Source organism: Oncorhynchus tshawytscha, linkage group LG16 (assembly GCF_018296145.1).
Source record: "Oncorhynchus tshawytscha isolate Ot180627B linkage group LG16, Otsh_v2.0, whole genome shotgun sequence".
Classification (NCBI taxonomy): domain Eukaryota; kingdom Metazoa; phylum Chordata; class Actinopteri; order Salmoniformes; family Salmonidae; genus Oncorhynchus; species Oncorhynchus tshawytscha.
In genome coordinates, this window is record NC_056444.1 from 20177251 (window position 1) to 20193999 (window position 16749).

A 16749-nucleotide genomic window follows, 5' to 3' on the forward strand; every position below is an offset into this window, starting at 1 on the left:
AGGGATCATCAACTAGATTCATCTTCTTTTTTAAGCAGATGGTCAGGGGGCTGTAAAATTATTTCAAATAATTTATAGATTGCAAGAAGCCCAAAAAGATATGATAATTGAAAACTAAAATAATTTCAAACCTTCCTTACATTTGTATACGATCAAATACTGTACATGTCTCTATTATGTGTGGAAATATTCTGGAACAGATATCCTAAATGAAAATCTCTTGGAGCTGATTTCCTGGTGTTTTTACAGAGAGGGATGAGGATAAGAGGATGATGAGAGAGGGATGAGGACAGGATGATGAGGAGAGAGGGATGAGGATAGGAGGATGATGAGAGAGGGATTAGGATAGGAGGAGGATGAGAAAGGGATGAGGAGAGAGTGAGGAAGAAAGTGGGATGAGGAGAGAGGGATGATGAGAGAGGGATGAGGAGAGAGGGATGTTGAGAGAGGGATGAAGAGAGTGGGATGGTGAGAGAGGGATGAGGAGAGAGGGATGAGGAGAGAGGGATGATGAGAAAAAAAAGTGTTAAACATATCAAAATATATTTGAGATTTGAGATTCTTCAAAGTGGCCCTCGCCTGGATGACAGCTTTACACAATCTTAGCATTCTCTCAACCAGCTTTTTATTTTTTTTAAATGTAACATTTATTTAAAACTTTTTAGGGCTGAGATCCCGCAAACGGGCGCCAAATTCAAAACAACAGAAATCCCATGGTATTTCACACCATTTTAAAGATACACTTCTTGTTTATACCACCACAGTGTCCGATTTCAAATAGGATTTACAGCGAAAGCACCACAAACGATTATGTTAGGTCAGAGCCAAGTCACAGAAAAACACAGCCATTTTTCCAGCCAAAGAGAGCAGTCACAAAAATCAGAAATAGAGATAGAATGAATCACTAACCTGTGATGATCTTCATCAGATGACACTCATATGACTTCATGTTACACAGTACATGTATGTTTTGTTCGATAAAGTTCATATTTATATAAAAAAATCTCATTATACATTGGCGCGTTATGTTCAGTAGTTCCAAAAACATCCGGTGATTTTGCAGAGAGCCACATCAATTTACAGAAATACTCATCATAAATGTTGATGAAAATACAAGTGTTTTCCATGGAACTTTAGATACACTTCTCCTTAATGCTACCGCTGTGTCAGATTTCAAAATAGCTTTAAGGAAAATGCAAACCATGCAATAATCTGAGTACGGCGTTCAGAGCCCAAACAAGCCAAAAAGATATCCGCCATAGTGTGCAGTCAACAGACGTTAAAAAAAACACATTATAAATATTCACTTACCTTTGATGATCTTCATCAGAATGCACTCCCAGGAATCCCAGGTCCACAATAAATGTTTGTTTTGTTCGATAATGTCCATCATTTATGTCCAAATAGCTCCTTTTGTTAGCGTGTTTGGTAAACAAATCCAAACTCACGAAGCGCGTTCACTAGGAGCAGACGAAAAGTCAAAAGGTTCCATTACAGTCCGTAGAAACATGTCAAACGAAGTATAGAATCAATCTTTAGGATGTTTTTAACATAAATCTTCAATAATGTTCAAACCGGAGAATTCCTTTGTCTGTACGAACGAGCGTCACGAGCTCAAGGCATTCTGGCAGACCTCTGACTCATTCCCCTCTCATTCGCCCCCACTTCTCAGTAGAAGCATCAAACAAGGTTCTAAAGACTGTTGACATTTAGTGGAAGCCTTAGGAAGTGCAACATGACCAATATCCCACTGTATCTTCAATAGGAAATTAGTTGAAAAACGACCAACCTCAGATTTCCCACTTCCTAGTTGGATTTTTTCTCAGGTTTTTGCCTGCCATATGAGTTATTTTATACTCACAGACATCATTCAAACAGTTTTAGAAACGTCGGAGTGTTTTCTGTCAAAATATACTAATAATATGCATATATTAGCAACTGGGACTGAGTAGCAGGCAGTTTACTCTGGGCACCTCTGGGCACCTTATTTAACCAAGCTACTCAATACTGCCCCCAGCCATAAGAAGTCCAGGTGGGCCAGTTGAGAACAACTGCGACCTGGCAAAGATAAAGCAAAGAATTGTGACAAAAACAACAACGCAGAGTTACACATGGAATAAACAAATGTACAGTCAATATCACACAAAAAAAAAATGGAAACATCTATACACAGTGTGTGCAAATGTAGTAAGATTAGGGAGGTAAAGCAATTTTTTATTTTACCTTTAACTAGGCAAGTAAGTTAAGAACAAATTCTTATTTTCAATGACGGCCAAGGAACATTGGGTTAACAGCCTTGTTCAGGGGAAGAACGACAGATTTGTACCTTGTCAGCTCGGGGATTTGAAATTGCAACATTTCAGTTACTAGTCCAATGCTCTAACCACTAGGCTACGCTGCCTCCCCAGTGGCCATAGTTGTGAAATAATTAGAATTGAGCATTAACACTGGAGTGAGATGTACAGATGATGATGTGCAAGTAGAGATACTGGGGTGCAATAGAGCATAAATAAACAACAATATGGGGATGAGGTAGTTGGGTGGGCTATTCGCAGATGGGCTGTGTACAGGTGCAGTGATCTGTAAGCTGCTCTGACAGCTGATGCTTAAAGTTAGTGAGGGAGATATAAGTCTGCAGGTTCAGTGATTTTTGCAATTCGTTCCAGTCATTGGCAGCAGAGAACTGTAAGGAAAGGCGGCCAAAGAGGAGTTGGCTTTGGGGATGACCAGTGAAATATACCTGCTGGAGCGCATGCTATGGGTGGGTGTTGCTATGGTGACCAGTGAGCTGAGATAAGGTGGGGCTTTACCTAGCAAAGACTTATAGATGACCTGGAGCCAGTGGGTTTGAAGATGAATATGAAGCGAGGGCCATTCAACGAGAGCATAAGGTCGCAGTGGTGGGAAGTATATGGGGCTTTGGTGACAAAACAGATGGCATTGGCATTGATAGACTAGATACAATTTGCTAAGTAGAATGTTGGAGGCTATTTTGTAAATGACATCGCTGAATTCAAGGATCGGTAGGATAGTCAGTTTTACAAGGGTATGTTCAGCAGCATTAGTAAAGGAGGATTTGTTGCAAAATAGGAAGCCAATTCTATATTTAATTTTGTATTGGAGATGCTTAATGTGAGTCTGGAAGGAGAGTTTACAGTCTAACCAGACGCCTAGGTATTTGTAGTTGTCCACATATTCTAAGTCAGAACCGTCCAGAGTGGTGATGCTAGTCGGGCGGGCAGGTGCGGGCAGAGATCGGTTGAAGAGCATGCATTTAGTTTTACTTGCATTTAAGAGCAATTGGAGGCCACGGAAGGAGTGTTGTATGGCATTGAAGCTCGTCTGGAGGTTTGTTAACACAGTGTCCAAAGAAGGGCCAGAAGTATACAGAACGGTGTCGTCTGCGTAGAGGTGGATCAAGTAATCACCCTCAGCAAGAGCGACATCGTTGATATATAAAGAGAAAAGAGTCGGCCCGAGAATTGAAACCTGTGGCACGCCCTAGAGAATGCCAGAGGTCCGGACAACAGGCCCTCCGATTTGACACACTGAAATCTATCTGACAAGTAGTTGGTGAACCAGGCGAGGCAGTCATTTGAGAAACCAAGGCTTTTGAGTCTGCCGATAAGAATGCGGTGATTGACAGAGTCGAAAGGCTTGGCCAGATCGATGAAGACGCCTGCACAATACTGTCTTTCATACCAGATTGCATAGCGGAGAAGGTACGGTGGGATTCGAAGTGGTCGGTGGTCTGTTTGTTAACTTGGCTTTCAAAGATTTTAGAAAGGCAGGGCAGAATGGATTTAGGTCTATAACAGTTTGGGTCTAGAGTGTCTCCCCCTTTGAATATGTGGGTGACCGAGGCAGCTTTCCAATCTTTAGGGATCTCAGACGATACGAAAGAGAGGTTGAACAGGCTAGTAATAGGGGTTGCAACAATTGCGGCGGATAACTTTAGAAAGAGAGGGTCCAGATTGTCTAGCCCAGGTGATCTGTAGGGGTCCCGGTTTTGCAGCTCTTTCTGAACATCGGGCAAATTGCTGCAGGGGGTGCAGAGATGTTGGCCGGGGTAGGGGTAGCCAGGTAGAAAGCATGGCCAGCCGTATAAAAATGCTTATTGATATTCTCGATTATCATGGCTTTATTGGTGGTGACAGTGTTTCCTAGCCTCAGTACAGTGGGCAGCTGAGAGGAGGTGCTCTTATTCTCCATGGACTTTACAGTGTCCCAAAACGTTTTGGAATTTGTGCTACAGGTTGCAAATTTCTGTTTGAAAAAGCTATCCTTTGCTTTACTAACTGAGTGTGTATATAACTTCCCTGAAAAGTTGCATATCATGGGGGCTATTCGATGCTAATGCAGTAGGCCACAGGATGTTTTTGTGATGGTCAAGGGCAGTCAAGTCTGGAGTGAACCAAGGGTTATATCTGTTCTTAGTTCTACATTTTTGAACGGGGCATGCTCATTTAAGATGACGAGGAAAGCACTTTTAAAGAATAACCAGGCATCTCTACTGACGGGATGAGGTCAATATCCTTCCAGGATACCCGGGCCAGGTCGATTAGAAAGGCCTGCTCGCTGAAGTGTTTTAGGGAGCGTTTGACAGTGATGAGGGGTGATTGTTTCACCGCGGACCCATTACAGACAGATTGCAATGAGGCAGTGATTGCTGAGATCCTGGTTGAAGAAAGCAGAGGTGTATTTAGAGGGCAGGTTGGTCAGGATGATGTCTATGAGGGTGCCCGTGTTTGGGGTTGTACCTGGTAGGTTCCTTGATAATTTGTGTGAGATTGATGGCATCTGGCTTAGATTGTAGGACGGCCGGGGTGTTAACCATATCCCAGTTTAGGTCACCTAACAGTACAAACTCTGAAGATAAATGGGGGCAATCAATTCACATAAGGAGTCCAGGGCACAGCTGGGGGCTGAGGGGGGGTCTATAACAAATGGCAACAGTGAGAGACTTATTTCTGGAAAGATGGATTTTTAAAAGTAGAAGCTCAAACTGTTTGGGCACAGACCTGGAAGGCATGACAGAACTCTGTAGGCTATCTCTGTAGTAGATTGCGACTTCGCTCCCTTTGGCAGTTCAACCTTGGTGGAAAATGTTGTAGTTGGGAATGGAAATTTCAGAATTTTTGGTGGCATTCCTAAACCAGGATTCAGACATGGCTAGGTCATCAGGGTTGGCGGAGTGTGCTAAAGCAGTTAGTAAAACAAACTTAGGGAGGAGGCTTCTGATGTTAACATGCATGAAACCAAGGCTTTTACGGTTACAGAAGTCAAGAAATGATAGCGCCTGTGGAATAGGTGTGGTACTGGGGTCTACAGGGCCTGGGTTAACCTCTACATCACCAGAGGAGGAGTAGGATAAGGCTAAAGGCTATAAGAACTGGTCGTCTCGTGCGTTGGGAACAGAGAACAAAAGGAGAAGATTTCTGGGCGTGGTAGAATAGGTTCAGGGCATAATGTACAGCCAAGGGTACGGTAGGATGTGAGTACAGTGTAGGTAAATGTAGGCGTTGAGTGACGATGAGAGAGGTTTCGTCTCTGGTGGCACCAGTTAAGCCAGGTGAGGTCTCCGCATGTGTGGGGGGTGGGACAAAAGAGCTATCTAAGGTGAGCGGGACTGAGAGCTCTACAGTGAAATAAAACAATAAGAACTAGCCGAGACAGCAGTAGACAAGGCATATATGACATTAGAGAGAGGCATATTGACATTAGAGAGAGGCAGAAACAGTGACAGGTGTGGACCAGGAGAGCTAAGACAACAACGGGTAAATGGCGATTGTAAGGGATTTCCTCCTCCTCTTCCGAAGAGGAGAGGCGAAAAGGATCAGAGGACCAATATGCGGCGTGATAAGTGTCCATGGTTCTTTTAATACGTAAATGTACACATGAACAACTGAATACAAAAACAAGAAACGTGAAAACCCAAAACAGTCCTATCTGGTGCAAACACAGAGACAGGAACAATCACCCACAAACACACAGTGAAACCCAGGCTACCTAAGTATGATTCTCAATCAGAGACAACTAATGACACCTGCCTCTGATTGAGAACCATACTAGGCCGAAACATAGAAATACCCAAATCATAGAAAAACAAACATAGACTGCCCACCCCAACTCACGCCCTGACCATACTAAATAATGACAAAACAAAGGAAATAAAGGTCAGAATGTGACAGCGATGAATGGGCAGAGCGGGTCAGTTAGGTACATACAGGACCTGAGTTCGAGGATGGTGCCGACAGGTAAACAAAATGAGGTACCATGTAATTGAAATAGTCCAGAGGGATCAGCTGTGTAGCTGAGTGATCATAGTGTCCAAAGAACAGCAATAGGTCAGTCAGGGAGCCGTTCAGTATTCAGTACTATGCTAGTCAAGCGGGAGACACAGTGTTTAGAAAGCTAGCAGGTTGGGGCAAGAAGATGGGTCTTCGGCGACATCGCAATGGAAAAGCCTGTTGAGACCACACCAGGGGGATCGGTGGGGCTCTGTGTCGACAATTAAGGGTCCAGGCCAATTGGCAAAAGAGGTATTTTAGCCCTAGAATTAGCTGGTATATGGGCCTAGCTCGAGGCTAGCTCAAGGCTAACTGGTGCTTGCTTCGGGACAGAGGCATTAGCTAACAGTAGCCACTCGGTAGCAGCTAGCTAGCTACGATCATCCGGTGTAATGATCCAGAGCGGCAGGAATCCGGTGATGTGGAAGAGAGAAGCAGTCCGAAATGCTCTGGGTTGATATCGCTCTGTGCAGACTGGCATGTATTGTCCGAGCTAAAGCTGCGGTGTCCGAGCTAAATGAAGACTGCTAGCCGTGGCTAACAAAGACTAGTAGCTAGTTAGCTGGCTAGCTCCTGGCGGAGGTTCCAGTTGTAAGGAATAAAAATAGCAGATCCGTACCACAATGGGTGAGGTGGGTTGCAGGAAAGTATATTTAGTTGGTAGACAGAAAGTGAGATTAAAATGTATATGAGAAAAAATTAACAGGTGTGCCTTGTTAAAAGTTAATCTGTGGAATTTATTTCCTTCATAATGTGTTTGAGCCAATCAGCTGTGTTGTGACAAAGTAGGGGTGGTATACAGAAGATAGCCCTATTTGGTAAAAGACCAAGTCCATATTATTGCAAGAACAGCTCAAATAAGCAAAGAGAAACAACAGTCCAACATTACTTTAAGACATGAAGGTCAGTCAATCCGGAAAATGTCAAGAACGTTGAAAGTTTCTTCAAGTGCAGTCGCAAAAACCATCAAGCGCTGTGATGAAACTGTCTCTCATGGTGACCGCCACAGGAAAGGAAGACCCAGAATACCACAATGTACTCTACGTGTACCTCTGCTGCAGAGGATAAGTTGATTAGAGTTAACTGCACCTCAGATTGTAGCTCAAATAAATGCTTCATAATTCAAGTATGAGACACATCTTCACATCAACTATTCAGAGGAGACTGCGTGAATCTGGACTTCATTGTCAAATTGCTGCAAAGAAACCTCTACTGAAGGACACCCATAATAAAAAGAGACTTGCTTGAGCCAAGAAACACGAGCAATGGATATTTTAAATGTGTTTATTTTACCAGGCAAGTCAGTTAAGAACAAATTCTTATTTTCAATGACGGCCTAGGAACAGTGGGTTAACTGCCTGTTCAAGGGCAGAAGGACAGATTTTGTACCTTGTCAGCTCAGGGATTTGAACTTGCAACCTTTCGGTTACAAGTCCAATGCTCTAACCACTAGGCTACCCTGCCACCCCATATTAGATCAGTGGAAGTCTGTCCTGTGGTCTGTTGAGTCTAAATTTGAGATTTTTGATTCCAAACGGTGTTTCTTTGTGAGACGCAGAGTAGGTGAACGGATGCTCTCTCCATGTGTAATTCCCAACGTGAAGCATGGAGGAGGAGGTGTGGTGGTGCTTTGCTGGTGACACCGTCAGTGAATTATTTATAATTCAAGGCACACTTAACCAGCACAGCAGTGATAAGCCATCCCATCTGGTTTGCGCTTAGTGGGATTGTGATTTGTTTTTCAACAGGACAATGACCGAACACACCTCCAGGCTGTGTAAGGGCTATTTGACCAAGAAGGAGAGTGATGGAGTGCTGCATCAGATGACCTGGTCTCCACAATCACCGACCTCAACCAAAGTGAGATGGTTTGGGATAAGTTGGACCGCAGAGTGAAGGAAAAGCAGCCAACAAGTGTTCAGCATATGTGGGAACTCCTTCAAGACTGTTGGAAAGCATTCCAGGTGAAGCTGGTTGAGAGAATGCCAAGCGTGTGCTAAGCTGTCATCCAGGCTAAGGGTGGCTACTTTAAAGAATCTAAAATATATTTCGATTTGTTTAACAACTTTTTTGGTTACTACATGATTCCATGTGTGTTATTTCATAGTTTTGATATCTTCACTATTATTCTACAGTAAAACAGTAAAAATAAAGACAACCCCTTGAATGAGTAGGTGTGTCCAAAGTTTTGACTGGTACTGTATATTGTGCTGATCTGCAGTGGTAGAGGGTATTTTACCATGCTACTGTGTAGGGAGGACAGCGTTGTTATGTAATCTCTATAGAGCATATTGTCTAGCATCAGCCATAAAATAATAAGATTCAAAATTCATTTTCCTCAGTCCTTTGTGTGTGTCTGTGTGTGTGTGCGCACGCGCTTCCCCCTTTTCTGGCAGGATTCCCGAACACAGACACCTCTGACTTTTCCTCACTGAGCGCTTGTTCATTACAGTGCATAACAAATGTATGGTAGGCCCTCCCTGGGAGGAAGAAGGAAGGGGGAGAGGGGAGTGAAAGAGCAAGAGACAGAGACAGAGACCGAGAGAGACAGAGAGAGACAGAGACAGAGACAGAGAGAGACAGAGACCTAGAGTGAGACAGAGAGAGCTAATAATAAAACAAAATATTTGGCATGGGTCATCAGACCCTCAAAAAGTTCTACAGCTGCACCATCGAGAGCATCCTGACCATCCATCACCGCCTGGTATGGCAACTGCTCGGCATCTGACAGTAAGGCGCTACAAAGGGTAGTGCGTATGGCCCAGTACATCACTGGGACCAAGCTTCCTGCCATCCAGGACCTATATACTAGGCGGTGTCAGAGGCCCAAAAAAATGTCAAAGACTCCAGCCACCCAAGTCATAGACTGTTCTCTCTGCTACCGCACGGCAAGCAGTACCGGACCACGAAGTCTAGGTCCAAAAGGCTCATTAACAGCTTCTACCCCCAAGCAATAAGACTGCTGAACAATTAATCAAATGGCCACCCTGATTATTTGCATTTACACCCCCCCGCCCCCTTTGTTTTTACACTACTGCTACTTGCATAGTCACTTTACCCCTACCTGCATGTACAAATGACCTCGACTAACCTGTACCCCTGCACATTGACTCGATACTGGTACAACTGTATATAGCCTCGTTATTCTTGTTTTATTGTGTTACTTACCCCCCCTTTTTCCCTTTAGTTTATTTACTAAATATTTTCTAAACTTTATTTTCTTAAAACTTGTTAGTTAAGGGCTTGTAAGTGAGCATTTCACTGTAAGGTCTACACCTGTTGTATTCAGAGCACGTGACAAATAACATGTGATTTGATCTAGTAGTAATAATGAAGAGAAGGAAGCTGCCTCCCTTTAACACTACTGATGGTTATTTACCAAAATGAGGGTTTGAATATGTACAGAAAGGACAGAAAGGTAGGAAGGATGGAACCAAGAAGAGAGGAGCACTAATTAGAATGATGGACACACTCTGTCGCCTGTCTCATCCTTGTCATCCCATCCTCCTCTCCTCTCCGGCTCTCTTCCCTCCCTTCTTTGATGTCTCATGGAGACTTACTGAGTCACTGCTCAGGCTCCCCAAATCAAAGTGCTCAACTGTTAGGATGGAGGGATGGAGAGAGAGAGGGAGGGAGCTGGCCTCCCATGACACTATGAAACTTGAAGTTTGATCCAGTCAGAAAAATTTTATAATGATTAAAGGAAATAAAAGGAATATGCAAAACCAGCCCAAGTCCCCTGCTGCCTGTGTTCAGCTCTTAACCTCCTGTTTGTGTGCTAAGAAGGAAACATTAACTATATTACTATAAAGTATTATATAAATATGATCATAAAACCACAATGCAACACCACTACAAAGTATTGCTTTAGCCTGTTACTCTTGAGGATTTAACTCATTCTATAACAAAGTCATTAATGTTTTCACTTTGATGCTTGTGCTCAACGTCAAAGATAAATGAATACATTATTATTATTAAACAAGTAGCGTAACACAGCCCTAACATTCAGTGTTGCATTCATGTTATAGCTAGCAGCATTTCAAATGTACACTGTTAACATCCTGTCTTGTTTCAACTCTTAGAAAACAATTTCATTTAAACTTTAGAATTGATGGAATTTTTAAGGACCTGATACTAGCTAAAGACATCATTGAGTATTTGTATAAAGTAATATCTCCAAAACTCTCTATAAGTGTAATATAGAGCACAACCCTGGTCTGTGTTCTATTCTCTCTCCACACAAAAAGCCCTTGAAGCATCACGACTCAGCTGTATAAGAGGCTGATTGCAGTCTTCAGAAGCACTGAACCTTCAGATGACATTCAACAAACACACAGCTTATTCAACACACACCTACACACACACACACACACACTGCAGAGCACAACCACGCATTACTGCAGAGCCACGGGTCTGTTATTGGGATCAATAAGAGAAAAGATGTTAGTAACCTGACAGACAGTCATTACCACTGAGTAACTCTAACTCAAAGATAACAGTCAACAACTCCCTCACACCGAGGACAACAGTCAGACCACATAACAAGGTAAAGACCAACTCTAGGCCAAGGACTCACTTAACTCTATACAGAAGAGTAAATAACAGCAGAGGAAAAATATTCAGTGTTTGCATTGCATACATGGAGGGATTCACTTTGAGAGGATCGTCGTTGCACATGTGTGTGTGTACGTCTTACCTGCCAGACTGCCGGGCCTCTGTAGCGTAGCGGTAGCATAGAGCTCATGGGATATCTTGTACTGGTCGGAGGCGTGGTGAGCAGCCAGTCTTTTAGGAGACAGAGTAGCGTAGCTCCCTATGCCCGAACTCATCTAGTGATTCACATAGAAACCCATTGTGTAGAACAGACATGATTATTTTTATTCTAGAGAATGTTGCTTAAGAATAATGTGCAGTACTATGCATTGAATATCTGTTTCAATACACACCAGGTGTAGTGGGGATGATGAAGCGCTAGCCCCTCCCCCGGCAACTGTTGCTATGGAGTTGGGTGGAGAGCCCACCCTCAGCGGAGACCCTGTTGTTGTCACGGCACCAGTGGTGCTGTAAGCATAACAAATTGTTTGGTTATGAAATAATTGTAAATGTTTTCAATTGTAGGTTTAACCTTGTTCTTCTCCCAAACCAACCAATGAAATGGCCCTACCTGTAGGACTTGGCGAGTCGGTTGGCTGGGGACTGTTTGTTGGGTGAGGATGAGGAGGAGGAAGGTAGGCGCTGGGCAGTAGTGTAGCCCGGTGTGTCTGAGGCTGAGCCCAGGCGCTGCAGCTTGCTGGGAGAACCAGACCCTCCACCTCCACCTCCGGTCAGAGGGGAACTCACACGCTGGGCAGGCAGGGTGGAACTGGAGTAGTAGTGACCTAGGATCAGATGGAACAGGGGTTATAACAAGGTTGAAGAACATTAGTCCTCTAGATGCTGATCTAATATCAGTTTAGCACTTTCCCTAAGCTGTTGCTAGATCTGTGCCTAAGGGCAATTTCTAACCGAAGCTGAAAGTATTGGATGCCATGTGTAGAACCTTTAATGGTATTATCTCTGTCTCATTTCTCTTTATGTATAATGTGAGCATAGCCTTGCTATTGAGAAAGGCCGCCGTAGGCAGACATGGCTCTCAAGAGAAGACAGGCTATGTGCTCACTGCCCACAAAATGAGGTAGAAACTGAGCTGCACTTCCTAACCTCCTGCCCAATGTATGACCATATTAGAGAGACATATTTCCCTCAGATTACACAAATCCAATTTTGAAAAACTCCCATATCTACTGGGTGAAATTCCACAGTGTGACATCACAGCAGCAAGATTTGTGACCTGTTGCCACGAGAAAAGGGCAACCAGTGAAGAACACACACCATTGTAAATACAACCCATATCTATGCTTATTTATTTTATCTTGTGTCCTTTACCATTTGTACATTGTTAAAACACTGTATATATATATATATATATATATATATATATATATATATATATATATATATGACATTTGTAATGTCTTTATTGTTTTGAAACTTCTGTATGTGTGATGTTTACTGTTAATTTTTATTGTTTATTTCACTTTATATATTCACTTTATATATTATCTACCTCACTTGCTTTGGCAATGTTAACAGATGTTTCCCATGCCAATAAAGCCCTTGAATTGAATTAAAAATTGGAATTGAATTAATGGTATGTACTGTATTATAAAACAATAATTTCTAACAAAAGCTAAAAAGATTGGATGGCATGTGTGGTTCCTGGTCTCTTTAAGGACATTATCTCTCTCTCTAAATTCTGTCTATACAATGTTATGTATAAAGTATATTGTATTTATATAATGTAGATGTGTACTGGTATTGTAGGTATATTGTATATATATAATGCAGATATACAGTATACCGATTGTGGGAAGCTGTGCATCAGGCAGATGAAAAGCACTGCCATGGCTCTGAGAGAAGGAGTCTCCTCCACTACCTCCCCCTCCCCCTGCCTGCTGCTGGGCCGCACGACTAGATGTCACCTGGAGGGAGAAAGAGAGAGCGTAAAGAGAGAGTGATAGAGGAGAGAGGAGAAAGAAGAGACAGAGTGGGGGGAGTAAAGAGACAGAGAGAGACAGAGACAGAGACAGAGACAGAGAGAGAGACAGACAGAGAGAGACAGAGAGAGACAGAGAGAGAGAGACAGAGAGACAGAGAGAGACAGAGACAGAGACAGAGACAGAGAGAGAGACAGACAGAGAGAGACAGAGAGAGACAGAGAGAGACAGAGACAGAGACAGAGACAGAGACAGAGACAGAGAGAGAGAGACAGAGAGAGACAGAGAGAGACAGAGAGAGAGAGAGAGAGACAGAGACAGAGACAGAGACAGAGACAGAGAGAGAGACAGACAGAGAGAGACAGAGAGAGACAGAGAGAGACAGAGAGAGAGAGAGAGACAGAGAGACAGAGAGACAGAGAGACAGAGAGACAGAGAGACAGAGAGACAGAGAGAGAGAGAGAGACAGAGAGAGAGACAGAGAGAGAGAGAGAGAGAGAGGAGGGGGGGTTGTAAAAGAAAGGAAATTACTATTCTACCTTATCACCACATCACTTCTCTCTACATCTTCTTAAGGTAACAGATAGACATTTCTAAAAGGTAGAACCTATAACACTGCCACAGATGATATCCGGTCCAGTTGGAATCCACTATCAGATCAGGCATTTTTCACCGGGTCACAGTGATCCTATCCCAACACAACAGACAGAGTTATCTAATGTATTCCTCTAGATCCTCAGAGACAGGAGCACAGCATATGTTTCTACTCCTTTGAGCTCCTTCCCCTTATGCTAATGACAGTCACCATGAATATGTCTCTAAAGGTGAACCACACACACACGCTGAGGCTCGCTTGCAGTAGGCCCCCGTTTAACAGTGCACACACACACACACACACACACACACACACACACACACACACACACACACACACACACACACACACACACACACACACACACACACACACACACACACACACACACACATGTTCCTCAGGCAGCTCCTGGCTCCAGGCTGTATTTTCCCTCCCTAATAAGCCAAAGCGTGTCTACTGATTACAGTGACTCTGTGGTTCCAGGTCACTCATTAAGCCCAGGCATCACAGGGTAGAAGGACATTTTTTGCATCTACTTTTGGGGTATTTTGGTCCACTAATATTATTATTTTCTAAATAAAAATGTCAAAAGTTGATGAAAATGTATATTTCCGTTAGTTTATCATACCGTCATCAAAATGTCATGAATTGTAACCACTTTGAAATGGACATACATGTACATCCATTACTTCAAATCTCACTATATTGAAACACACATATGTAAAAGCCAATTTCATAGAACATTTTACAAACTGGACTACATTTAGTAACTTACTTTGAAGGGACAGTGATTGGGTCTAAATAGGCGTTTGGTAGTCTTAATTCAGTGTACTTAGCTTTAACTGACATTTCCTGAAAGTCAAACTCATCCCACACAACACACAACTAATTTCTCTCAGGTTCAGAAGCATCTGCATCCACCAAATGTTGTGTGGTAATCCTTAGAGGTATTCTCCAGACTCGATATGGTGTCACATCGCTATTCTTTAAGACATTTTCTTTTGAAATTAAATGTTTGTACCTTTCTTTAGTATTTTACAGATAGAAAGATGAAAAAAAGTATTTATCCACAATCTGCTCTGTATAAGTCTGGTTCTAACTTAGACTTCCTCCAGTGTCTAGAAAAATGAATTTGCATGCTATGCAAATATGCAGATATTTAATGAGATTCAGTTGAAGTGGGAAGTTTACATACACCTTAGCCAATTACATTTAAACGTAGTTTTTCACAATACCTGACATTTAATCCTAGTATATATCCCCTGTCTTAGGGCAGTTAGGATCACCACTTCATTTTAAGATTGTGAAATGTCAGAATAATAGTAGAGAGAATTATTTATTTCAGCTTTTATTTCTTTCATCACATTCCCAGTGGGTCAGAAGTTTACATACACTAAATTCGTAATTGTTTAACTTGGGTCAAACGTTTTGGGTAGCCTTCCACAAGCTTCCCACAATGTTGGGTGAATTTTGGCCCATTCCTAGTGACAGAGCTGGTGTAACTGAGTCGGGTTTGTAGGCCTCCTTGCTCGCACACGCTTTTTCAGTTCTGCCCACAAATTTTCTATAGGATTGAGGTCAGGGCTTTGTGATGGCCAATCCAATATTTTGACTTCGTTGTCCTTAAGCAATTTTGCCACAACTTTGGAAGTGTGCTTGGGGTCATTGTCCATTTGGAAAATACGTTTGCGACCAAGCTTTAACTTCCTGACTGATGTCTTGAGATGTTGCTTCAATATATCCACGTAATTTTCCTGACTCATGATGCCATCTATTTTGTGAAGTGCACTAGTCCCTCCTGCAGCAAAGCACCCCCACAACATGATGCTGCCACCCCCATGCTTCACGGTTGGGATGGTGTTCTTCGGCTTGCAATCCTCCCCATATTTCCTCCAAAGATAACAATGGTCATTATGGCCAAACAGTTCTATTTTTGTTTCATCAGGCCAGAGGACATTTCTCCAAAAAGTACGATCTTTGTCCCCATGTGCAGTTGCAAACCGTTGTCTGGCTTTTTTTGGCGCCTTTGGAGCAGTGGCTTCTTCCTTGCTAAGCAGCCTTTCAGGTTATGTCGATATAGGACTTTTACTGAATCTTCACAATGTCCTTTGCTGTTGTTCTGGGATTGATTTGCACTTTTTGCACCAAAGTACGTTCATCTCTCGGAGACAGAACGCTTCTCATTCCTGAGCGGTATGACGGCTGCGTGGTCCCATGGTATTTATACTTGTGTACTATTGTTTGTACAGATGAACGTGGTACCTTCAGTCGTTTGTAAATTGCTCCCAAGGATGAACCAGACTTGTGGAGGTTTACAATATTTTTTCTGAGGTGTTGGCTTATTTATTTGGATTTTCCCATGATTTCAAGCAAAGAGGCAGTGAGCCTGAAGGTAGGCCTTGAAATATATCCACAGGTACACCTCCAATTCACTCAAATGATGTCAATTAGCCTATCAGAAGCTTCTAAAGCCATTATATCATTTTTTTTAAATTTTCCAAGCAGTTTAAAGGCACAGTCAACTTAGTGTATGTAAACTTCTGACCCACTGGAATTGTGATACAGCGAACTATAAGTGAAATAATCTGTCTGTAAACAATTGTTGGAAAAATTACTTGTGTCATGCACAAAGTAGATGTCCTAACCTACTTGCCAAAACTATACTGTGTTAACAAGAAATTTGTGGAGTGGTTGAAAAACAAATTTTAATGACTCCAATCTAAGTGTATGTAAACTTCCGACTTCAACTGTATCACCTAATTATCATATTTATACAATATTTCATCAACATTTTTTTTGTTTAAGTATTCTTTTTGTGTCCACATTGAACTGGTATAAATTGATTGTCATATGATTAAAGGGAAACATTTACCCTATTAGGGTGTGGTGCCTGGCCTTAACAGAAGGCCAGAAAAACTGATTCATCAGACATGGATTGGAATATGCTGTTTAAAACCTGCAGTCATTAGTTCACTAGACTAAAGTCTTAAACCAAACACTCCGAGTCCCAAATGGCATCCTATCCCCTATTTTTGTCCTAGTGCTCTGATCAAAAGTAATGCACTATATAGGCAATAGGGTACCATTTGGGACGCAGTACAATCCTGTGGTTGTCTTGGGGTTTCAGCATTGAGGGAGACTCTGCTGTAATGTCGGTGTGCAGATATAGCCTGATCCCTCTGTACCAGGTGACACATCTCCATACGTTAAATATTCATCCGGAGGCCCATAGTGGTATAAATACACTGCAGGAAAACGGCTATCTGAGACAGTGGCTTACATAAACAAATGCACACACACACACACACACACACACACACACACA

At 42.5% G+C, this 16749-nt stretch overlaps 1 protein-coding gene across 1 annotated transcript in view; it reads right to left on the reverse strand.

The window, feature by feature from the left end:
• The window catches only part of ctnnd2a (catenin (cadherin-associated protein), delta 2a), a 396841-nt gene that overhangs the window by 210521 nt on the left and 169571 nt on the right, over positions 1 to 16749 (reverse strand). The window contains exons 7-10 of the mRNA XM_042298940.1: positions 12691 to 12811; positions 11455 to 11668; positions 11237 to 11351; positions 10987 to 11119 (exon numbers count right to left, since the gene is read on the reverse strand). Of these exons, the coding sequence (XP_042154874.1) occupies positions 10987 to 11119; positions 11237 to 11351; positions 11455 to 11668; positions 12691 to 12811 (583 nt within the window). The remainder of the gene's footprint in view (positions 1 to 10986; positions 11120 to 11236; positions 11352 to 11454; positions 11669 to 12690; positions 12812 to 16749) is intronic.